At 44.2% G+C, this 23,246-nt stretch overlaps 2 protein-coding genes across 5 annotated transcripts; both read left to right on the forward strand.

The window, feature by feature from the left end:
- The first annotated feature begins 76 nt into the window (after window positions 1-76).
- On the forward strand, window positions 77-7,605 carry LOC114468827 (nudC domain-containing protein 3-like). Of its 3 annotated transcripts, none has more exons than XM_028455952.1 (5): window positions 77-243; window positions 4,830-4,915; window positions 5,490-5,619; window positions 5,719-5,862; window positions 7,396-7,605. In XM_028455952.1, exons 2-5 carry the CDS (start codon window positions 4,839-4,841, stop codon window positions 7,585-7,587), a joined length of 543 nt encoding a protein of 180 aa, XP_028311753.1. In that variant the 5' UTR covers window positions 77-243; window positions 4,830-4,838; the 3' UTR covers window positions 7,588-7,605. The 3 variants fall into 3 exon arrangements, with proteins under 3 accessions (XP_028311753.1, XP_028311734.1, XP_028311742.1); XM_028455933.1 differs by lacking the exon at window positions 77-243 and adding an exon at window positions 4,070-4,241; XM_028455941.1 differs by lacking the exon at window positions 77-243 and adding an exon at window positions 4,142-4,187.
- A 1,854-nt stretch (window positions 7,606-9,459) lies between these two features.
- LOC114467216 (nudC domain-containing protein 3-like) lies at window positions 9,460-13,633 on the forward strand. Of its 2 annotated transcripts, none has more exons than XM_028453362.1 (5): window positions 9,460-9,493; window positions 10,835-10,920; window positions 11,483-11,612; window positions 11,712-11,855; window positions 13,381-13,633. In XM_028453362.1, the coding sequence occupies exons 1-5, from the start codon at window positions 9,464-9,466 to the stop codon at window positions 13,570-13,572; spliced, it is 582 nt and encodes a 193-aa protein (XP_028309163.1). In that variant the 5' UTR covers window positions 9,460-9,463; the 3' UTR covers window positions 13,573-13,633. The 2 variants fall into 2 exon arrangements, with proteins under 2 accessions (XP_028309163.1, XP_028309173.1); XM_028453372.1 differs by lacking the exon at window positions 9,460-9,493 and adding an exon at window positions 10,140-10,193.
- Window positions 13,634-23,246: the final 9,613 nt, after the last annotated feature.

A 23,246-nucleotide genomic window follows, 5' to 3' on the forward strand; every position in this document is an offset into this window, starting at 1 on the left:
CATATTAAAATGACATTTTTGTGGATTTCAGTGTCAGTTTTTTTTTTGTTATCATGCCAATAATATAGGAAATGTAATCTCCATCGTCACATCGTGAAACAAACACCTTGGGAACATAAACTTAATCCTTGTTGTGTTCAACAAATATTGGAAAAAGCTACACATTTTCAAATTAACAATGCATGTTATGTGCATGATTTATACCAAGGTTGTTTGACTGATTGTATACCTGCTTGTGGACGAGTAAGTCATATCTCTGTTACACATTTGTGAAACTCATTAATTAGATTGAATGTACTAAAACCCTGTTTTTGTTTTCCTAAATCTTTCAATCAAATTTAGTTGTTCCTTTCAGTTTGGTTTAAAACAGGCCTGAATTGTAAATCCTTATAAAGCTCATTGAAAGGATATTCCATGGCTTCACGGACCTTTACATGCTGATTATGAAATGTTCCAGTGCACACGCTTACACAGATAACAACAAATAGTATTTCTCTATTCACATGTGACACTGTATTCTATGTAACCGTTTAACTTTGCTTTTAATAATAACGCAAATACTCATATGAGACCCACCAGAATTATCCTGTATTAATTTGAGCATCTCCACCAAGGTGCCAATGAAAGATCTGCATCCGTTGAACAGAGGCCTTCGGGGTCTACCCGACCACGAGAGAAAAGTCCAACATTATGAAGACTGTCCCATGTCTTTTTGTTGTAAGTTGGGCTCTCTACCTTCACCCAGATCTTTTAATGGAACAGCTTCAAGGAGAGATGACAACAGTGGGAGCTAGGAGACACAGGAACGCTAGCCTGGGAGCTAGGAGACACTGGAACGCTAGCCTGGGAGCTAGGAGACACTGGAACGCTAGCCTGGGAGCTAGGAGACACTGGAACGCTCATCTGGGAGCTAGGAGATACAGGGACGCTAGCCTGGGAGCTAGGAGATACAGGGACGCTAGCCTGGGAGCTAGGAGATACAGGGACGCTAGCCTGGGAGCTAGGAGATACAGGGACGCTAGCCTGGGAGCTAGGGGATACAGGGACGCTAGCCTGGAAGCTAGGAGATACAGGGACGCTAGCCTGGAAGCTAGGGGATACAGGGACGCTAGCCTGGAAACTAGGGGATGCAGGGACGCTAGCCTGGAAGCTAGGGGATACAGGGACGCTAGCCTGGACGCTAGGAGATACAGGGACGCTAACCTGGGAGCTTGGAGACTGGCGGGGCTGACCCTTCCTTTTCGACCGACCTCTACCTCGTTGAAGGCTCCGGGGTCCTCCCAAAGCCAGTCGAGTTCCCCAGTAGGAATCCCTAACAGGATCATCCTCCCATCCATATAAAAGCTCCTCCCTGGCCTCCAGAAGGTAGCTCTGCCAGTAGGCAGTTCTTTCTGCCAGGTCCATCTCAGCAAAATCCACCGATGGTCCCGCTGGGTCTGCTGATGGCTGGGACATTCTGTCACAGGCATGTGTGGGTGCAGACCCAAATGCAGGGACGGAGTCTGAGCTCAGGTGCATCATACCAGTATTTATTGTTCTCAAAGGCATGGTCAGTCCAGGGAGGCCAACAAGAAAAACAACAAAAAAGTAAAACCAAGAACCAAAGTCACAGCAAGAAGTAACAGCAAGTAGCAATGTCCCAGCACTGAAGTGAACCCAAGCCTCCACATTTATACTCAGCTAATCCATTGCAGCTGGAGGCCAATCAGCAGGAGAAAGCTGCTGGAAGGGAGTCCACGATCTCCTGCCTGCCCTCCAAAATGAAACCCCATCGTGACAACATCCTGTATACAATACACATTAACACATTTTTAAACCAAATTAATGGTAACCTTAACTATGTCAAAAAAGCAGGTAAGCTGTTTACACTAATTATTAATACGAATTTACGTAGAAAAAAAAATATTTATGGAACTACATAGACATATTTTGCATATACACATACATATATGACTGTGTACTGTGTAATCATTGTCAGTCAATGCAGTTATTGATGACAAATTACTGAAAATCACAGTTATGTCAATAGAAATCAATGGATTCGAACGACCCGCCACTAACAAATTCAGTCCTACATGAATCACGTGGACTTCCGTTGTCGCAACTCTCTCTATATACGGTTCTGGTTTACCACTCTATATTTCAGATCTTAGTGAATCTGCCTCTCTGTAGAAAAGTGTCCTGGAGTGACACCTCAAGACATAAGTTTCCTCCGGGTCATCCAGGGGTCACAGTTGACATTGTTATACATACTCGCACTGCACACGCACGAAGGGGATTATTCAGTGCTTAAAGCATCGCCTCTGGCGGTCATTTGGGATTCATAGAACTATGTGATTTGAACTTTTTGTTAGATTGGTACAACTGTTTTCATTCCCCAACCCCCAGCACCCCCTGTATTTAGACCTGAATGTCTAATAATTATGTGCTTAAGTATGCTTTATGCTTTATTTAAGGCCACTATCATCATACCTGTGCCAAAGAAACCTGCTCCATCTTGCTTCAATGACTATCGCCCTGTGGCACTGACCTCCATCATCATGAAGTGCTTTGAATGGCTAGTCATGTCTCACATCAAGTCCATCCTCTCCCCCATGCTGGACCCCTTTCAGTTTGCATACCGAGCAAAACGCTCCACAGAGGATGCAATCTGCTCTGCTCTCCACCCAGCCCTTACCCACCTGGACACAACGGACTCATATGTGAGAATGCTGTTCATAGACTTCAGTTCGGCATTCAACACCATAATTCCACAACAACTCATCTGTAAACTGGACCAGCTGGGGCTCAACACCTCCCTTTGCAACTGGCTGCTGGACTTCCTCAGTGAGAGGCCACAAGCAGTACGAGTCGGCAGCAACACCTCGAGCAGCATCACACTCAGCACAGGGGCCCCCCAAGGCTGTGTGCTTAGTCCCCTGCTCTTCACCCTACTGACTCACGACTGCACACCAACCTACAGCTCCAACCACATGGTGAAGTTTGCGGACGACACAACACTGCTGGGTCTCATCACCAAGAACGACGAGACCCACTACAGGAAGGAGGTCAATCTTCTGACCACGTGGTGCAGAGACAACAACCTCCTGCTGAATGTCAGCAAAACCAAGGAGATTGTTGTCGACTTCCGAAGAGGCCACACCGAACACCCACCACTGACCATCGATGGTGCTGCTGTGGAGAGGGTGAGCAGCACCAAATTCCTGGGGGTGGTCATCAGTGAGGACCTCTCCTGGACCACCAACACTGCATCACTGGAGAAGAAAGCCCAACGGCGCCTCTACTTCCTCCGCAAACTGAAACGAGCGAAAGCTCCCCCACCCATCATGTGCACATTCTACCAGGGCACCATCGAAAGCATCCTGTCTAGCTGTATCACTGTTTGGGGTGGGAGCTGCACTGAACACAGCAAGAAAGCACTACAACGCATAGTGAACACAGCAGGCAAGATCATTGGTGCCCCACTCCCCTCCTTGCAAGACATATACACCACCCGCCTCACCAGAAAAGCTACCTCGAGTGTGAGAGACGCTAGCCATCCCGCACACAGTCTGTTCAGCGTCCTGCCTTCTGGGAGAAGGTATAGGAGCCTCCATGCCCGCTCCACCAGACTCACCAACAGCTTCATCCACCAAGCTGTCAGGAAGTTGAACTCTCTCCCTTCTGTCACCTCAGTCATATCCACCAGCTGAATCCCTCCCCCCCACCAAAATAGCAAAAAGACTGAAAATGCTGTTATTTATTACTGTTTTACTGACTGCTCTTTGCACTACTACTGTATATACAGAATTTTTCTTTAACTATATAGAACTCATGCTGCTACTCCCACCTACATACTGTATTTATATATTAGTATTAGTTTTAGTATTTAGTATTTATATATTAGTATTAGTTTTAGTATTGGTATTAGTAAATGTTTTATCTGTTGTAAAATTTGTATGTCTACCTTTAGTATAGGAATGTCTTTTCTGTTGTGCCTGAGCACTTTATCTGTTCACCGTGGGAAGTGAGAAACGTCTTCTCGATTCCCTTGTATGTTTGTGCATGCAAAGGAATTGACAATAAAGCTGACTTTGACTTTGACTTTGATGTCATTAAATGCAGCTTTGTAGAACAGCTGACAGGTAGTCATGGTAACTCAGGCTAAGATGAAAGCTGCGAAAAATCTCCAGTGAGAAACCAGTAAAGTAGGTCTAATATCCTTATAACACCCCACAAAGGTTAACCAGCAGATGTCCTAAGTGAGCAAACTTTGTAACCAATGTTTCTTGTAATATTGTACAGCACTTTAAAGACTAAATCAGTGATATTCCTGAATCATGTTAAAATAAATACTCTTTGTTTTATAATATTGTAAATGTATTTACATTTTCTGTCATAATCCTGTGTGAATGAGCTGATACTGTAAAGCATTTTGGAACTACTTTGCCATAAAAGCACTATTTAAATCTACAAATTTAACATTTACTCTTTAGTCAGGATTGCTTAATTTTGCCTAAATTTTTCAGGCACACGGTGGGGTAGTGGTTAGCACATCTGCCTCACAGCAACAAGGTATATTTTAACCCTAACCCTAACCCTAAAAATGCTAACAGACTTCAGACAGTGGAGTTAAAGTTTAGCTTTTCGTATTCTGTGTGCACTTGTTAAACAAGTTCAGTGATAAATAACTTATTAACTGCTCAGAGTTTAATACACTTAAAATTAATCTGTTTTTGGCTTTCAAAGATAAAAAAATGGTTTGTTTAACAGAGCCATGTCAGTGCAGCTTGTTGCTGTCAAAGCGATGTCCTGGTTTCAATGGCTGAAGTCTGAGCTCTTTCTTTCAGACCCTCAAGATGTTAAAGCAGACGAAGCAGGAAGCTGCAGAAGTTCAGAGAGGCCAGACGGCTGTACATGCAGCTACAGCTGAAAGGTGAGAAAAGAAATATGGACTAAATGTTCAATAAAAATACGTGTGTGTGTGTGTGGTGTGAATACTGAACTGTTAGTCTGATACTAAAACTCCTTTAGTTAAAGCTGCAGTATGTAGAATCCTCTCTCCGCTCTGTTTCAAAACCAAAACTTAGCCTCCCTTACCGGTGTCTTTTTTTAATGCTGTGAATGTTGTGAATATCCGCCATTGCATTTGGTCGTGAACGTGCATGACTTCAGTCAAGTAGCCAATAGTAACGCCCAAAACAGCTCAGCGAGCACACGTGTTTGTAGAAAGATCTCTGATTGGCTGGAGCCCAGCGTCATGCTCCTGGATTTATGAACTTAATGTACAGGGTCAGGAGAAGAAGAGATTCATTGTCCACTCAAAACACTTTGATTACAATATGCTCAAAGAGGATTATGATTTTTTGAGCAAATGATGCCAAAAAAAACTTACATACTGCAGCTTTAATGCTTTATTTCCCACCATTTTTTAAAAATGCGATGCTTCTGTTGTGAGAGATCAGAGTCTGTTCAAACGTTAACCTGTGACTTGTGTGGCATTGCAACAGTCAGGAAGTTTTCCAAGCCAACTCCGACAGCTACAATGGAGCGATCCGAGAAAATTACAGCTGGTCTCAGGACTACAGTAACGTGGAGGTTCGAGTCTTCGTACCAAAGACAGTGCTCAAAGGCCGACAGGTAAGAGAGGGTTGAGCTCATCAGGACAGAGCCTAACTCACACCAAACATTTTATTTCTGACTCTGTGTGCATGTGCGTCTGTGTGTGTGTCCCCTCAGGTGAGAGTCCACCTGCAGAGCAACAGTGTGTGTGTGCGTGTCAACGACGAAGCGGGGGAGAAAACTCTGATGGAGGGAAAGTTCACACACAGGATCAGCACTGCAGACTCTCTGTGGTGTCTGGAGCCTGGAGAGTGTGTACTGGTGAGCACACACACACACATTTTAAAATCATGTCCAGCCCCATCTCAAAATTAGCCTCTGATTGGCTGAAAAGTTCTTTTTTTTTTCGGTGAACTCAGCGTATTTCTCTGTTTGTGTTTCTTCTGATGAACATTTGAACAAATTTAGTTTGTGCTGATCAACATGAACCCAACATCACCTCTGCCATGTTTGTTTGAGCCACTATAGTCTGTGTGAGTGAGTTCTGTAGCAAACATATAAAGCAGACTGTCCTACCATCTATGTAAAGTTTTAGTAAGATCCCAAAATTGGCCCTGGTGTAGTTTTAGTGTTATTTCAGTCATCAGAATTTGGAGTTAAAGCAGTAGTGGCGCCAGGATTTTTGATTGTGGGTGGGCCCCCCAGAAAACAGGATGGGCCAGTTAAAATAAGCCAACCACTTTACCGTGAACGAGCTCCGACCTCAGGTGGCGACCCTCCTTGATAAACCCAGGCTGCGTCACAATACCCACATTTCGCCCCTCGGTTGCGCACTCCCGCTGAAGGGTGCAAGTGCTAGGGTGTCCCAATCGTGCGGAGTGTGCTTTAGCTTCGCCCACTATGCGCCCTTTGTGCATATCTGTGCCAAGCACAGCATGTGGACAGCAACTTTCTGGTGACGAAGCAGCCTGTGGGCGGACTTAAGATTCCACATGTGGGGTGCAAACTGCTGATTGACTGAAAAGATTTCACTCAAAAATTTCCTTGGGCAGGTTATTGGTTGAACAGCACCTGGGTGGACCTTGATTAAAATGGGTGGGCCCAGGCCCACCTGTGGAGCCGTGGCTGAGTTAAAGTAAAAGTATTTTATTAAAGGCAGTGGCTATCCGTACGGTTGCTGTATCAATATGCCAACATTGTATCTGTATGCAGCGCCCCTCATTGGCCAGTTTAGGTCACGTGATAGGTCAGTCATTGGTCAGTTTAGGTCATGTGACTAACCTTACCCTAACTCTAACCCTAACCCTAAAAATTGTTGCGATATTGGGTTATAACCTAACCCAAACCCTAAACCTCATCCTAACCCTAACCCTAAAATGCTACGTGCGTGTACTTCAGTAATCATACCAATAGCAATGAGGGTTGTCCATACGGCAACTGTACAAATAGACACTTTCTTTATTAAATCTGTAAAGGAGTCAGCCAAGTCAATTTTTTTAGGATTTTTGTCCTAGTTCTTTTAGATGACTTATGATTGGTTTATTTAACATCATGCCCCGCCCCTACCTCAAAAGTACCCTCTGATTGGAAATAATCAGTTCTCTTTAATTTTAGTCTTTAAAAGAATTTTCTCTGAGTTTCTTGTTTGTTGAAAATGGGATTCATTTCAGTCTTAGTTTGATTCTTTCTGCCTTTGTTTGCATTTAGCTCAGTCTAGTTTTAGTTTAGTTGTGGTCTATTCTTGGGCTAATTTAGGTCTAGTGTGATTGATAATCTTCCGTAGAGGCTGTTTACATAGCTCTATAATCCGCTCAAAGGCATCAGTAAACCTGTACGCTTTGCCTCTTCTTCCAGCTGTCACTCAACAAAGCGTCAGAGTTTTGGTGGAGCGCCGTGTTGGTAGGAGAAGCAGAGATTGACGTCGACAAAATCCGCAAGGAGCGCTTCGTGGAGAATGATGAGGAGCACGCCGTGCTGGACCGCCTCCACTTTGACGCGCAACAGAAGCTGCAGGGCAAACCGCAGAGCCACGAGATGCTACCATAGATTAACCACAGAGACCAAATCCACCCAGTATGAAGGACAATCAATTTAAAGAAAACAACAAGGAGTCAGCTTTGTTTAACTCCATATTAAAATGACATTTTTGTGTGGATTTCAGTCAGTTTTTTTTTTTGTTATCATGCCAATAATATAGGAAATGTAATCTCCATCGTCACATCGTGAAACAAACACCTTGGGAACATAAACTTAATCCTTGTTGTGTTCAACAAATATTGGAAAAAGCTACACATTTTCAAATTAACAATGCATGTTATGTGCATGATTTATACCAAGGTTGTTTGACTGATTGTATACCTGCTTGTGGACGAGTAAGTCATATCTCTGTTACACATTTGTGAAACTCATTAATTAGATTGAATGTACTAAAACCATGTTTCTGTTTTCCTAAATCTTTCAATCAAATTTAGTTGTTCCTTTCAGTTTGGTTTAAAACAGACCTGAGTTGTAAATCCTTATAAAGCTCATTGAAAGGATATTCCATGGCTTAACGGACCTTTACATGCTGATTATGAAATGTTCCAGCGCACACGCTTACACAGATAACAACAAATAGTATTTCTCTATTCACATGTGACACTGTATTCTATGTAACCGTTTAACGTTGCTTTTAATAATAACGCAAATACTCATATGAGACCCACCAGAATTATCCTGTATTAATTTGAGCATCTCCACCAAGGTGCCAATGAAAGATCTGCATCCGTTGAACAGAGGCCTTCGGGGTCTCCCCGACCACGAGAGAAAAGTCCAACATTATGAAGACTGTCCCATGTCTTTTTGTTGTAAGTTGGGCTCTCTACCTCACCCAGATCTTTTAATGGAACAGCTTCAAGGAGAGATGACAACAGTGGGAGCTAGGAGACACAGGAACGCTAGCCTGGGAGCTAGGAGACACTGGAACGCTAGCCTGGGAGCTAGGAGACACTGGAACGCTCGCCTGGGAGCTAGGAGACACTGGAACGCTCGCCTGGGAGCTAGGAGATACAGGGACGCTCGCCTGGGAGCTAGGAGATACAGGGACGCTAGCCTGGGAGCTAGGAGATACAGGGACGCTAGCCTGGGAGCTAGGAGATACAGGGACGCTAGCCTGGGAGCTAGGAGATACAGGGACGCTAGCCTGGGAGCTAGGGGATACAGGGACGCTAGCCTGGGAGCTAGGGGATACAGGGACGCTAGCCTGGAAGCTAGGGGATACAGGGACGCTAGCCTGGACGCTAGGAGATACAGGGACGCTAACCTGGGAGCTTGGAGACTGGCGGGGCTGACCCTTCCTTTTCGATCGACCTCTACCTCGTTGAAGGCTCCGGGGTCCTCCCAAAGCCAGTCGAGTTCCCCAGTAGGAATCCCTAACAGGATCATCCTCCCATCCATATAAAAGCTCCTCCCTGGCCTCCAGAAGGTAGCTCTGCCAGTAGGCAGTTCTTTCTGCCAGGTCCATCTCAGCAAAATCCACCGATGGTCCCGCTGGGTCTGCTGATGGCTGGGACATTCTGTCACAGGCATGTGTGGGTGCAGACCCAAATGCAGGGACGGAGGCAGAGCTCAGGTGCATCATACCAGTATTTATTGTTCTCAAAGGCATGGTCAGTCCAGGGAGGCAAACAAGAAAAACAACAAAAAAGTAAAACCAAGAACCAAAGTCACAGCAAGAAGCAACAGCAAGTAGCAATGTCCCAGCACTGAAGTGAACCCAAGCCTCCACATTTATACTCAGCTAATCCATTGCAGCTGGAGGCCAATCAGCAGGAGAAAGCTGCTGGAAGGGAGTCCACGATCTCCTGCCTGCCCTCCAAAATAAAACTCCATCGTGACAACATTATGTATGCAATACACATTAACACATTTTTAAACCAAATTAATGGTAACCTTAACTATGTCAAAAAAGCAGGTAAGCTGTTTACACTAATTATTAATACGAATTTACGTTAGAAAAAAAACTATTTATGGAACTACATAGACATATTTTGCATATACACATACATATATGACTGTGTACTGTGTAATCATTGTCAGTCAATGCAGTTATTGATGACAAATTACTGAAAATAACAGTTATGTCAATAGAAATCAATGGATTCGAACGACCCGCCACTAACAAATTCGGTCCCACATGAATCACGTGGACTTCCGTTTTCGCAACTCTCTCTATATACGGTTCTGGTTTACCACTCTATATTTCAGATCTTAGTGAATCTGCCTCTCTGTAGGAAAGTGTCCTGGAGTGACACCTCAAGACATAAGTTTCCTCCAGGTCATCCAGGGGTCACAGTTGACATTGTTATACATACTCGCACTGCACACGCACGAAGGGGATTATTCAGTGCTTAAAGCATCGCCTCTGGCGGTCATTTGGGATTCATAGAACTATGTGATTTGAACTTTTTGTTAGATTGGTACAACTGTTTTCATTCCCCAACCCCCAGCACCCCACCCACCCCCTGTATTTAGACCTGAATGTCTAATAATTATGTGCTTAAGTATGCTTTATGATGTCATTAAATGCAGCTTTGTAGAACAGCTGACAGGTAGTCATGGTAACTCAGGCTAAGATGAAAGCTGCGAAAAATCTCCAGTGAGAAACCAGTAAAGTAGGTCTAATATCCTTATAACACCCTACAAAGGTTGACCAGCAGATGTCCTAAGTGAGCAAACTTTGTAACCAATGTTTCTTGTAATATTGTACAGCACTTTAAAGACTAAATCAGTGATATTCCTGAATCATGTTAAAATAAATACTCTTTGTTTTATAATATTGTAAATATATTTACATTTTCTGTCATAATCCTGTGTGAATGAGCTGATACTGTAAAGCATTTTGGAACTACTTTGCCATAAAAGCACTATTTAAATCTACAAATTTAACATTTACTCTTTAGTCAGGATTGCTTAATTTTGCCTAAATTTTCAGGCACACGGTGGGGTAGTGGTTAGCACATCTGCCTCACAGCAACAAGGTATATTTTAACCCTAACCCTAACCCTAAAAATGCTAACAGACTTCAGACAGTGGAGTTAAAGTTTAGCTTTTCGTATTCTGTGTGCACTTGTTAAACAAGTTGAGTGATAAATAACTTATTAACTGCTCAGAGTTTAATACACTTAAAATTAATCTGTTTTTGGCTTTCAAAGATAAAAAAATGGTTTGTTTAACAGAGCCATGTCAGTGCAGCTTGTTGCTGTCAAAGCGATGTCCTGGTTTCAATGGCTGAAGTCTGAGCTCTTTCTTTCAGACCCTCAAGATGTTAAAGCAGACGAAGCAGGAAGCTGCAGAAGTTCAGAGAGGCCAGACGGCTGTACATGCAGCTACAACTGAAAGGTGAGAAAAGAAATATGGACTAAATGTTCAATAAAAATATGTGTGTGTGAATACTGAACTGTTAGTCTGATACTAAACTCCTTTAGTTAAAGCTGCAGTATGTAGAATCCTCTCTCCGCTCTGTTTCAAAACCAAAACTTAGCCTCCCTTACCGGTGTCTTTTTTTAATGCTGTGAATGTTGTGAATATCCGCCATTGCATTTGGTCGTGAACGTGCATGACTTCAGTCAAGTAGCCAATAGTAACGCCCAAAACAGCTCAGCGAGCACACGTGTTTGTAGAAAGATCTCTGATTGGCTGGAGCCCAGCGTCATGCTCCTGGATTTATGAACTTAATGTACAGGGTCAGGAGAAGAAGAGATTCATTGTCCACTCAAAACACTTTGATTACAATATGCTCAAAGATGATCATGATTTTTTGACCAAATGATGCCAAAAAAAACTTACATACTGCAGCTTTAATGCTTTATTTCCCACCATTTTTTTAAAATGCGATGCTTCTGTTGTGAGAGATCAGAGTCTGTTCAAACGTTAACCTGTGACTTGTGTGGCATTGCAACAGTCAGGAAGTTTTCCAAGCCAACTCCGACAGCTACAATGGAGCAATCCGAGAAAATTACAGCTGGTCTCAGGACTACAGTAACGTGGAGGTTCGAGTCTTCGTACCAAAGACAGTGCTCAAAGGCCGACAGGTAAGAGAGGGTTGAGCTCATCAGGACAGAGCCTAACTCACACCAAACATTTTATTTCTGACTCTGTGTGCATGTGCATGTATGTGTGTGTCCCCTCAGGTGAGAGTCCACCTGCAGAGCAACAGTGTGTGTGTGCGTGTCAACGACGAAGCGGGGGAGAAAACTCTGATGGAGGGAAAGTTCACACACAGGATCAGCACTGCAGACTCTCTGTGGTGTCTGGAGCCTGGAGTGTGTGTACTGGTGAGCACACACACACACATTTTAAAATCATGTCCAGCACCATCTCAAAATTAGCCTCTGATTGGCTGAAAAGTTCTTTTTTTTCGGTGAACTCAGCGTATTTCTCTGTTTGTGTTTCTTCTGATGAACATTTGAACAAATTTAGTTTGTGCTGATCAACATGAACCCAACATCACCTCTGCCATGTTTGTTTGAGCCACTATAGTCTGTGTGAGTGAGTTCTGTAGCAGACATATAAAGCAGACTGTCCTACCATCTATGTAAAGTTTTAGTAAGATCCCAAAATTGGCCCTGGTGTAGTTTTAGTGTTATTTCAGTCATCAGAATTTGGAGTTAAAGCAGTAGTGGTGCCAGGATTTTTGATTGTGGGTGGGCCCCCCAGAAAACAGGATGGGCCAGTTAAAATAAGCCAACCACTTTACCGTGAACGAGCTCCGACCTCAGGTGGCGACCCTCATTGATAAACCCAGGCTGCGTCACAATACCCACATTTCGCCCCTCGGTTGCGCACTCCCGCTGAAGGGTGCAAGTGCTAGGGTGTCCCAATCGTGCGGAGTGTGCTTTAGCTTCGCCCACTATGCGCCCTTTGTGCATATCTGTGCCAAGCACAGCATGTGGACAGAAACTTTCTGGTGACGAAGCAGCCTGAGGGAGGACTTAAGATTCCACATGTGGGGTGCAAACTGCTGATTGACTGAAAAGATTTCACTCAAAAATTTCCTTGGGCTGGTTATTGGTTGAACAGCACCTGGGTGGACCTTGATTAAAATGGGTGGGCCCAGGCCCACCTGTGGAGCCGCGGCTGAGTTAAAGTAAAAGTATTTTATTAAAGGCAGTGGCTATCCGTACAGTTGCTGTATCAATATGCCAACATTGTATCTGTATGCAGCGCCCCTCATTGGCCAGTTTAGGTCACGTGATAGGTCAGTCATTGGTCAGTTTAGGTCGTGTGACTAACCTTACCCTAACTCTAACCCTAACCCTAAAAATTGTTGCGATATTGGGTTATAACCTACCCCTAAACCTCATCCTAACCCTAACCCTAAAATGCTACGTGCGTGTACTTCAGTTATCATACCAATAGCAATGAGGGTTGTCCATACGGCAACTGTACAAATAGACACTTTCTTTATTAAATCTGTAAAGGAGTCAGCCAAGTCAATTTTTTTCGGATTTTTGTCCTAGTTTTTTTAGATGACTTATGATTGGTTCATTTAACATCATGCCCCGCCCCTACCTCAAAAGTACCCTCTGATTGGAAATAATCAGGTCTCTTTAATTTTAGTCTTTAAAAGAATTTTCTCGGAGTTTCTTGTTTGTTGAAAATGTGATTCATTTCAGTCTTAGTTTGATTCTTTCTGCCTTTGTTTGCATTTAGCTCAGTCTAGTTTTAGTTTAGTTGTGGTCTATTCTTGGGCTAATTTAGGTCTAGTGTGATTGATAATCTTCCGTAGAGGCTGTTTACATAGCTCTATAATCCGCTCAAAGGCATCAGTAAACCTGTACGCTTTGCCTCTTCTTCCAGCTGTCACTCAACAAAGCGTCAGAGTTTTGGTGGAGCGCCGTGTTGGTAGGAGAAGCAGAGATTGACGTCGACAAAATCCGCAAGGAGCGCTTCGTGGAGAATGATGAGGAGCACGCCGTGCTGGACCGCCTCCACTTTGACGCGCAACAGAAGCTGCAGGGCAAACCGCAGAGCCACGAGATGCAACCATAGATTAACCACAGAGACCAAATCCACCCAGTATGAAGGACAATCAATTTAAAGAAAACAACAAGGAGTCAGCTTTGTTTAACTCCATATTAAAATGACATTTTTGTGGATTTCAGTGTCAGTTTTTTTTTTTGTTATCATGCCAATAATATAGGAAATGTAATCTCCATCGTCACATCGTGAAACAAACACCTTGGGAACATAAACTTAATCCTTGTTGTGTTCAACAAATATTGGAAAAAGCTACACATTTTCAAATTAACAATGCATGTTATGTGCATGATTTATACCAAGGTTGTTTGACTGATTGTATACCTGCTTGTGGACGAGTAAGTCATATCTCTGTTACACATTTGTGAAACTCATTAATTAGATTGAATGTACTAAAACCATGTTTCTGTTTTCCTAAATCTTTCAATCAATTTTAGTTGTTCCTTTCAGTTTGGTTTAAAACAGACCTGAATTGTAAATCCTTATAAAGCTCATTGAAAGGATATTCCATGGCTTCACGGACCTTTACATGCTGATATGAAATGTTCCAGCGCACACGCTTACACAGATAACAACAAATAGTATTTCTCTATTCACATGTGACACTGTATTCTATGTAACCGTTTAACTTTGCTTTTAATAATAACGCAAATACTCATATGAGACCCACCAGAATTATCCTGTATTAATTTGAGCATCTCCACCAAGGTGCCAATGAAAGATCTGCATCCGTTGAACAGAGGCCTTCGGGGTCTACCCGACCACGAGAGAAAAGTCCAACATTATGAAGACTGTCCCATGTCTTTTTGTTGTAAGTTGGGCTCTCTACCTTCACCCAGATCTTTTAATGGAACAGCTTCAAGGAGAGATGACAACAGTGGGAGCTAGGAGACACAGGAACGCTAGCCTGGGAGCTAGGAGACACTGGAACGCTAGCCTGGGAGCTAGGAGACACTGGAACGCTAGCCTGGGAGCTAGGAGACACTGGAACGCTCGCCTGGGAGCTAGGAGATACAGGGACGCTAGCCTGGGAGCTAGGAGATACAGGGACGCTAGCCTGGGAGCTAGGAGATACAGGGACGCTAGCCTGGGAGCTAGGAGATACAGGGACGCTAGCCTGGGAGCTAGGAGATACAGGGACGCTAGCCTGGGAGCTAGGAGATACAGGGACGCTAGCCTGGGAGCTAGGGGATACAGGGACGCTAGCCTGGAAACTAGGGGATGCAGGGACGCTAGCCTGGAAGCTAGGGGATACAGGGACGCTAGCCTGGACGCTAGGAGATACAGGGACGCTAACCTGGGAGCTTGGAGACTGGCGGGGCTGACCCTTCCTTTTCGACCGACCTCTACCTCGTTGAAGGCTCCGGGGTCCTCCCAAAGCCAGTCGAGTTCCCCAGTAGGAATCCCTAACAGGATCATCCTCCCATCCATATAAAAGCTCCTCCCTGGCCTCCAGAAGGTAGCTCTGCCAGTAGGCAGTTCTTTCTGCCAGGTCCATCTCAGCAAAATCCACCGATGGTCCCGCTGGGTCTGCTGATGGCTGGGACATTCTGTCACAGGCATGTGTGGGTGCAGACCCAAATGCAGGGACGGAGTCTGAGCTCAGGTGCATCATACCAGTATTTATTGTTCTCAAAGGCATGGTCAGTCCAGGGAGGCCAACAAGAAAAACAACAAAAAAGTAAAACCAAGAACCAAAGTCACAGCAAGAAGCAACAGCAAGTAGCAATGTCCCAGCACTGAAGTGAACCCAAGCCTCCACATTTATACTCAGCTAATCCATTGCAGCTGGAGGCCAATCAGCAGGAGAAAGCTGCTGGAAGGGAGTCCACGATCTCCTGCCTGCCCTCCAAAATGAAACCCCATCGTGACAACATCCTGTATACAATACACATTAACACATTTTTAAACCAAATTAATGGTAACCTTAACTATGTCAAAAAAGCAGGTAAGCTGTTTACACTAATTATTAATACGAATTTACGTAGAAAAAAAAATATTTATGGAACTACATAGACATATTTTGCATATACACATACATATATGACTGTGTACTGTGTAATCATTGTCAGTCAATGCAGTTATTGATGACAAATTACTGAAAATCACAGTTATGTCAATAGAAATCAATGGATTCGAACGACCCGCCACTAACAAATTCAGTCCTACATGAATCACGTGGACTTCCGTTGTCGCAACTCTCTCTATATACGGTTCTGGTTTACCACTCTATATTTCAGATCTTAGTGAATCTGCCTCTCTGTAGAAAAGTGTCCTGGAGTGACACCTCAAGACATAAGTTTCCTCCAGGTCATCCAGGGGTCACAGTTGACATTGTTATACATACTCGCACTGCACACGCACGAAGGGGATTATTCAGTGCTTAAAGCATCGCCTCTGGCGGTCATTTGGTATTCATAGAACTATGTGATTTGAACTTTTTGTTAGATTGGTACAACTGTTTTCATTCCCCAACCCCCAGCACCCCCACCCACCCCCTGTATTTAGACCTGAATGTCTAATAATTATGTGCTTAAGTATGCTTTATGCTTTATTTAAGGCCACTATCATCATACCTGTGCCAAAGAAACCTGCTCCATCTTGCTTCAATGACTATCGCCCTGTGGCACTGACCTCCATCATCATGAAGTGCTTTGAATGGCTAGTCATGTCTCACATCAAGTCCATCCTCTCCCCCATGCTGGACCCCTTTCAGTTTGCATACCGAGCAAAACGCTCCACAGAGGATGCAATCTGCTCTGCTCTCCACCCAGCCCTTACCCACCTGGACACAACGGACTCATATGTGAGAATGCTGTTCATAGACTTCAGTTCGGCATTCAACACCATAATTCCACAACAACTCATCTGTAAACTGGACCAGCTGGGGCTCAACACCTCCCTTTGCAACTGGCTGCTGGACTTCCTCAGTGAGAGGCCACAAGCAGTACGAGTCGGCAGCAACACCTCGAGCAGCATCACACTCAGCACAGGGCCCCCCCAAGGCTGTGTGCTTAGTCCCCTGCTCTTCACCCTACTGACTCACGACTGCACACCAACCTACAGCTCCAACCACATGGTGAAGTTTGCGGACGACACAACACTGGTGGGTCTCATCACCAAGAACGACGAGACCCACTACAGGAAGGAGGTCAATCTTCTGACCACGTGGTGAGGAGACAACAACCTCCTGCTGAATGTCAGCAAAACCAAGGAGATTGTTGTCGACTTCCGAAAAGGCCACACCGAACACCCACCACTGACCATCGATGGTGCTGCTGTGGAGAGGGTGAGCAGCACCAAATTCCTGGGGGTGGACATCAGTGAGGACCTCTCCTGGACCACCAACACTGCATCACTGGAGAAGAAAGCCCAACGGCGCCTCTACTTCCTCCGCAAACTGAAACGAGCGAAAGCTCCCCCACCCATCATGTGCACATTCTACCAGGGCACCATCGAAAGCATCCTGTCTAGCTGTATCACTGTGTGGGGTGGGAGCTGCACTGAACACAGCAAGAAAGCACTACAACGCATAGTGAACACAGCAGGCAAGATCATTGGTGCCCCACTCCCCTCCTTGCAAGACATATACACCACCCGCCTCACCAGAAAAGCTACCTCGATTGTGAGAGACGCTAGCCATCCCGCACACAGTCTGTTCAGCGTCCTGCCTTCTGGGAGAAGGTATAGGAGCCTCCGTGCCCGCTCCACCAGACTCACCAACAGCTTCATCCACCAAGCTGTCAGGAAGTTGAACTCTCTCCCTTCTGTCACCTCAGTCATATCCACCAGCTGAATCCCTCCCCCCCACCAAAATAGCAAAAAGACTGAAAATGCTGTTATTTATTACTGTTTTACTGACTGCTCTTTGCACTACTACTGTATATACAGAATTTTTCTTTACTATATAGGAACTCATGCTGCTACTCCCACCTACATACTGTATTTATATATTAGTATTAGTTTTAGTATTTAGTATTTAGTATTTATATATTAGTATTAGTTTTAGTATTGGTATTAGTAAATGTTTTATCTGTTGTAAAAATTGTATGTCTACCTTTAGTATAGGAATGTCTTTTCTGTTGTGCCTGAGCACTTTATCTGTTCACCGTGGGAAGTGAGAAACGTCTTCTCGATTCCCTTGTATGTTTGTGCATGCAAAGGAATTGACAATAAAGCTGACTTTGACTTTGACTTTGATGTCATTAAATGCAGCTTTGTAGAACAGCTGACAGGTAGTCATGGTAACTCAGGCTAAGATGAAAGCTGCGAAAAATCTCCAGTGAGAAACCAGTAAAGTAGGTCTAATATCCCTATAACACCCCACAAAGGTTGACCGGCAGATGTCCTAAGTGAGCAAACTTTGTAACCAATGTTTCTTGTAATATTGTACAGCACTTTAAAGACTAAATCAGTGATATTCCTGAATCATGTTAAAATAAATACTCTTTGTTTTATAATATTGTAAATATATTTACATTTTCTGTCATAATCCTGTGTGAATGAGCTGATACTGTAAAGCATTTTGGAACTACTTTGCCATAAAAGCACTATTTAAATCTACAAATTTAACATTTACTCTTTAGTCAGGATTGCTTAATTTTGCCTAAATTTTCAGGCACACGGTGGGGTAGTGGTTAGCACATCTGCCTCACAGCAACAAGGTATATTTTAACCCTAACCCTAACCCTAAAAATGCTAACAGACTTCAGACAGTGGAGTTAAAGTTTAGCTTTTCGTATTCTGTGTGCACTTGTTAAACAAGTTCAGTGATAAATAACTTATTAACTGCTCAGAGTTTAATACACTTAAAATTAATCTGTTTTTGGCTTTCAAAGATAAAAAAATGGTTTGTTTAACAGAGCCATGTCAGTGCAGCTTGTTGCTGTCAAAGCGATGTCCTGGTTTCAATGGCTGAAGTCTGAGCTCTTTCTTTCAGACCCTCAAGATGTTAAAGCAGACGAAGCAGGAAGCTGCAGAAGTTCAGAGAGGCCAGACGGCTGTACATGCAGCTACAGCTGAAAGGTGAGAAAAGAAATATGGACTAAATGTTCAATAAAAATACGTGTGTGTGTGTGTGTGTGAATACTGAACTGTTAGTCTGATACTAAACTCCTTTAGTTAAAGCTGCAGTATGTAGAATCCTCTCTCCGCTCTGTTTCAAAACCAAAACTTAGCCTCCCTTACCGGTGTCTTTTTTTAATGCTGTGAATGTTGTGAATATCCGCCATTGCATTTGGTCGTGAACGTGCATGACTTCAGTCAAGTAGCCAATACTAACGCCCAAAACAGCTCAGCGAGCACACGTGTTTGTAGAAAGATCTCTGATTGGCTGGAGCCCAGCGTCTTGCTCCTGGATTTATGAACTTAATTTACAGGGTCAGGAGAAGAAGAGATTCATTGTCCACTCAAAACACTTTGATTACAATATGCTCAAAGATGATCATGATTTTTTGAGCAAATGATGCCAAAAAAAACTTACATACTGCAGCTTTAATGCTTTATTTCCCACCATTTTTTAAAAATGCGATGCTTCTGTTGTGAGAGATCAGAGTCTGTTCAAACGTTAACCTGTGACTTGTGTGGCATTGCAACAGTCAGGAAGTTTTCCAAGCCAACTCCGACAGCTACAATGGAGCGATCCGAGAAAATTACAGCTGGTCTCAGGACTACAGTAACGTGGAGGTTCGAGTCTTCGTACCAAAGACAGTGCTCAAAGGCCGACAGGTAAGAGAGGGTTGAGCTCATCAGGACAGAGCCTAACTCACACCAAACATTTTATTTCTGACTCTGTGTGCATGTGCGTGTGTGTGTGTGTCCCCTCAGGTGAGAGTCCACCTGCAGAGCAACAGTGTGTGTGTGCGTGTCAACGACGAAGCGGGGGAGAAAACTCTGATGGAGGGAAAGTTCACACACAGGATCAGCACTGCAGACTCTCTGTGGTGTCTGGAGCCTGGAGAGTGTGTACTGGTGAGCACACACACACACATTTTAAAATCATGTCCAGCCCCATCTCAAAATTAGCCTCTGATTGGCTGAAAAGTTCTTTTTTTTCGGTGAACTCAGCGTATTTCTCTGTTTGTGTTTCTTCTGATGAACATTTGAACAAATTTAGTTTTTGCTGATCAACATGAACCCAACATCACCTCTGCCATGTTTGTTTGAGCCACTATAGTCTGTGTGAGTGAGTTCTGTAGCAGACATATAAAGCAGACTGTCCTACCATCTATGTAAAGTTTTAGTAAGATCCCAAAATTGGCCCTGGTGTAGTTTTAGTGTTATTTCAGTCATCAGAATTTGGGGTTAAAGCAGTAGTGGTGCCAGGATTTTTGATTGTGGGTGGGCCCCCCAGAAAACAGGATGGGCCAGTTAAAATAAGCCAACCACTTTACCGTGAACGAGCTCCGACCTCAGGTGGCGACCCTCATTGATAAACCCAGGCTGCGTCACAATACCCACATTTCGCCCCTCGGTTGCGCACTCCCGCTGAAGGGTGCAAGTGCTAGGGTGTCCCAATCGTGCGGAGTGTGCTTTAGCTTCGCCCACTATGCGCCCTTTGTGCATATCTGTGCCAAGCACAGCATGTGGACAGAAACTTTCTGGTGACGAAGCAGCCTGAGGGAGGACTTAAGATTCCACATGTGGGGTGCAAACTGCTGATTGACTGAAAAGATTTCACTCAAAAATTTCCTTGGGCTGGTTATTGGTTGAACAGCACCTGGGTGGACCTTGATTAAAATGGGTGGGCCCAGGCCCACCTGTGGAGCCGCGGCTGAGTTAAAGTAAAAGTATTTTATTAAAGGCAGTGGCTATCCGTACAGTTGCTGTATCAATATGCCAACATTGTATCTGTATGCAGCTCCCCTCATTGGCCAGTTTAGGTCACGTGATAGGTCAGTCATTGGTCAGTTTAGGTCGTGTGACTAACCTTACCCTAACTCTAACCCTAACCCTAAAAATTGTTGCGATATTGGGTTATAACCTAACCCTAACCCTAAACCTCATCCTAACCCTAACCCTAAAATGCTACGTGCGTGTACTTCAGTTATCATACCAATAGCAATGAGGGTTGTCCATACGGCAACTGTACAAATAGACACTTTCTTTATTAAATCTGTAAAGGAGTCAGCCAAGTCAATTTTTTTCGGATTTTTGTCCTAGTTTTTTTAGATGACTTATGATTGGTTCATTTAACATCATGCCCCGCCCCTACCTCAAAAGTACCCTCTGATTGGAAATAATCAGGTCTCTTTAATTTTAGTCTTTAAAAGAATTTTCTCGGAGTTTCTTGTTTGTTGAAAATGTGATTCATTTCAGTCTTAGTTTGATTCTTTCTGCCTTTGTTTGCATTTAGCTCAGTCTAGTTTTAGTTTAGTTGTGGTCTATTCTTGGGCTAATTTAGGTCTAGTGTGATTGATAATCTTCCGTAGAGGCTGTTTACATAGCTCTATAATCCGCTCAAAGGCATCAGTAAACCTGTACGCTTTGCCTCTTCTTCCAGCTGTCACTCAACAAAGCGTCAGAGTTTTGGTGGAGCGCCGTGTTGGTAGGAGAAGCAGAGATTGACGTCGACAAAATCCGCAAGGAGCGCTTCGTGGAGAATGATGAGGAGCACGCCGTGCTGGACCGCCTCCACTTTGACGCGCAACAGAAGCTGCAGGGCAAACCGCAGAGCCACGAGATGCAACCATAGATTAACCACAGAGACCAAATCCACCCAGTATGAAGGACAATCAATTTAAAGAAAACAACAAGGAGTCAGCTTTGTTTAACTCCATATTAAAATGACATTTTTGTGGATTTCAGTGTCAGTTTTTTTTTTGTTATCATGCCAATAATATAGGAAATGTAATCTCCATCGTCACATCGTGAAACAAACACCTTGGGAACATAAACTTAATCCTTGTTGTGTTCAACAAATATTGGAAAAAGCTACACATTTTCAAATTAACAATGCATGTTATGTGCATGATTTATACCAAGGTTGTTTGACTGATTGTATACCTGCTTGTGGACGAGTAAGTCATATCTCTGTTACACATTTGTGAAACTCATTAATTAGATTGAATGTACTAAAACCATGTTTCTGTTTTCCTAAATCTTTCAATCAAATTTAGTTGTTCCTTTCAGTTTGGTTTAAAACAGACCTGAATTGTAAATCCTTATAAAGCTCATTGAAAGGATATTCCATGGCTTCACGGACCTTTACATGCTGATATGAAATGTTCCAGCGCACACGCTTACACAGATAACAACAAATAGTATTTCTCTATTCACATGTGACACTGTATTCTATGTAACCGTTTAACTTTGCTTTTAATAATAACGCAAATACTCATATGAGACCCACCAGAATTATCCTGTATTAATTTGAGCATCTCCACCAAGGTGCCAATGAAAGATCTGCATCCGTTGAACAGAGGCCTTCGGGGTCTCCCCGACCACGAGAGAAAAGTCCAACATTATGAAGACTGTCCCATGTCTTTTTGTTGTAAGTTGGGCTCTCTACCTTCACCCAGATCTTTTAATGGAACAGCTTCAAGGAGAGATGACAACAGTGGGAGCTAGGAGACACAGGAACGCTAGCCTGGGAGCTAGGAGACACTGGAACGCTAGCCTGGGAGCTAGGAGACACTGGAACGCTAGCCTGGGAGCTAGGAGACACTGGAACGCTCGCCTGGGAGCTAGGAGATACAGGGACGCTAGCCTGGGAGCTAGGAGATACAGGGACGCTAGCCTGGGAGCTAGGAGATACAGGGACGCTAGCCTGGGAGCTAGGAGATACAGGGACGCTAGCCTGGGAGCTAGGAGATACAGGGACGCTAGCCTGGGAGCTAGGAGATACAGGGACGCTAGCCTGGGAGCTAGGGGATACAGGGACGCTAGCCTGGAAACTAGGGGATGCAGGGACGCTAGCCTGGAAGCTAGGGGATACAGGGACGCTAGCCTGGAAACTAGGGGATGCAGGGACGCTAGCCTGGAAGCTAGGGGATACAGGGACGCTAGCCTGGACGCTAGGAGATACAGGGACGCTAACCTGGGAGCTTGGAGACTGGCGGGGCTGACCCTTCCTTTTCGACCGACCTCTACCTCGTTGAAGGCTCCGGGGTCCTCCCAAAGCCAGTCGAGTTCCCCAGTAGGAATCCCTAACAGGATCATCCTCCCATCCATATAAAAGCTCCTCCCTGGCCTCCAGAAGGTAGCTCTGCCAGTAGGCAGTTCTTTCTGCCAGGTCCATCTCAGCAAAATCCACCGATGGTCCCGCTGGGTCTGCTGATGGCTGGGACATTCTGTCACAGGCATGTGTGGGTGCAGACCCAAATGCAGGGACGGAGTCTGAGCTCAGGTGCATCATACCAGTATTTATTGTTCTCAAAGGCATGGTCAGTCCAGGGAGGCCAACAAGAAAAACAACAAAAAAGTAAAACCAAGAACCAAAGTCACAGCAAGAAGCAACAGCAAGTAGCAATGTCCCAGCACTGAAGTGAACCCAAGCCTCCACATTTATACTCAGCTAATCCATTGCAGCTGGAGGCCAATCAGCAGGAGAAAGCTGCTGGAAGGGAGTCCACGATCTCCTGCCTGCCCTCCAAAATGAAACCCCATCGTGACAACATCCTGTATACAATACACATTAACACATTTTTAAACCAAATTAATGGTAACCTTAACTATGTCAAAAAAGC

Source organism: Gouania willdenowi, chromosome 1 (genome assembly GCF_900634775.1).
Source record: "Gouania willdenowi chromosome 1, fGouWil2.1, whole genome shotgun sequence".
Taxonomy (NCBI): Eukaryota; Metazoa; Chordata; class Actinopteri; order Blenniiformes; family Gobiesocidae; genus Gouania; species Gouania willdenowi.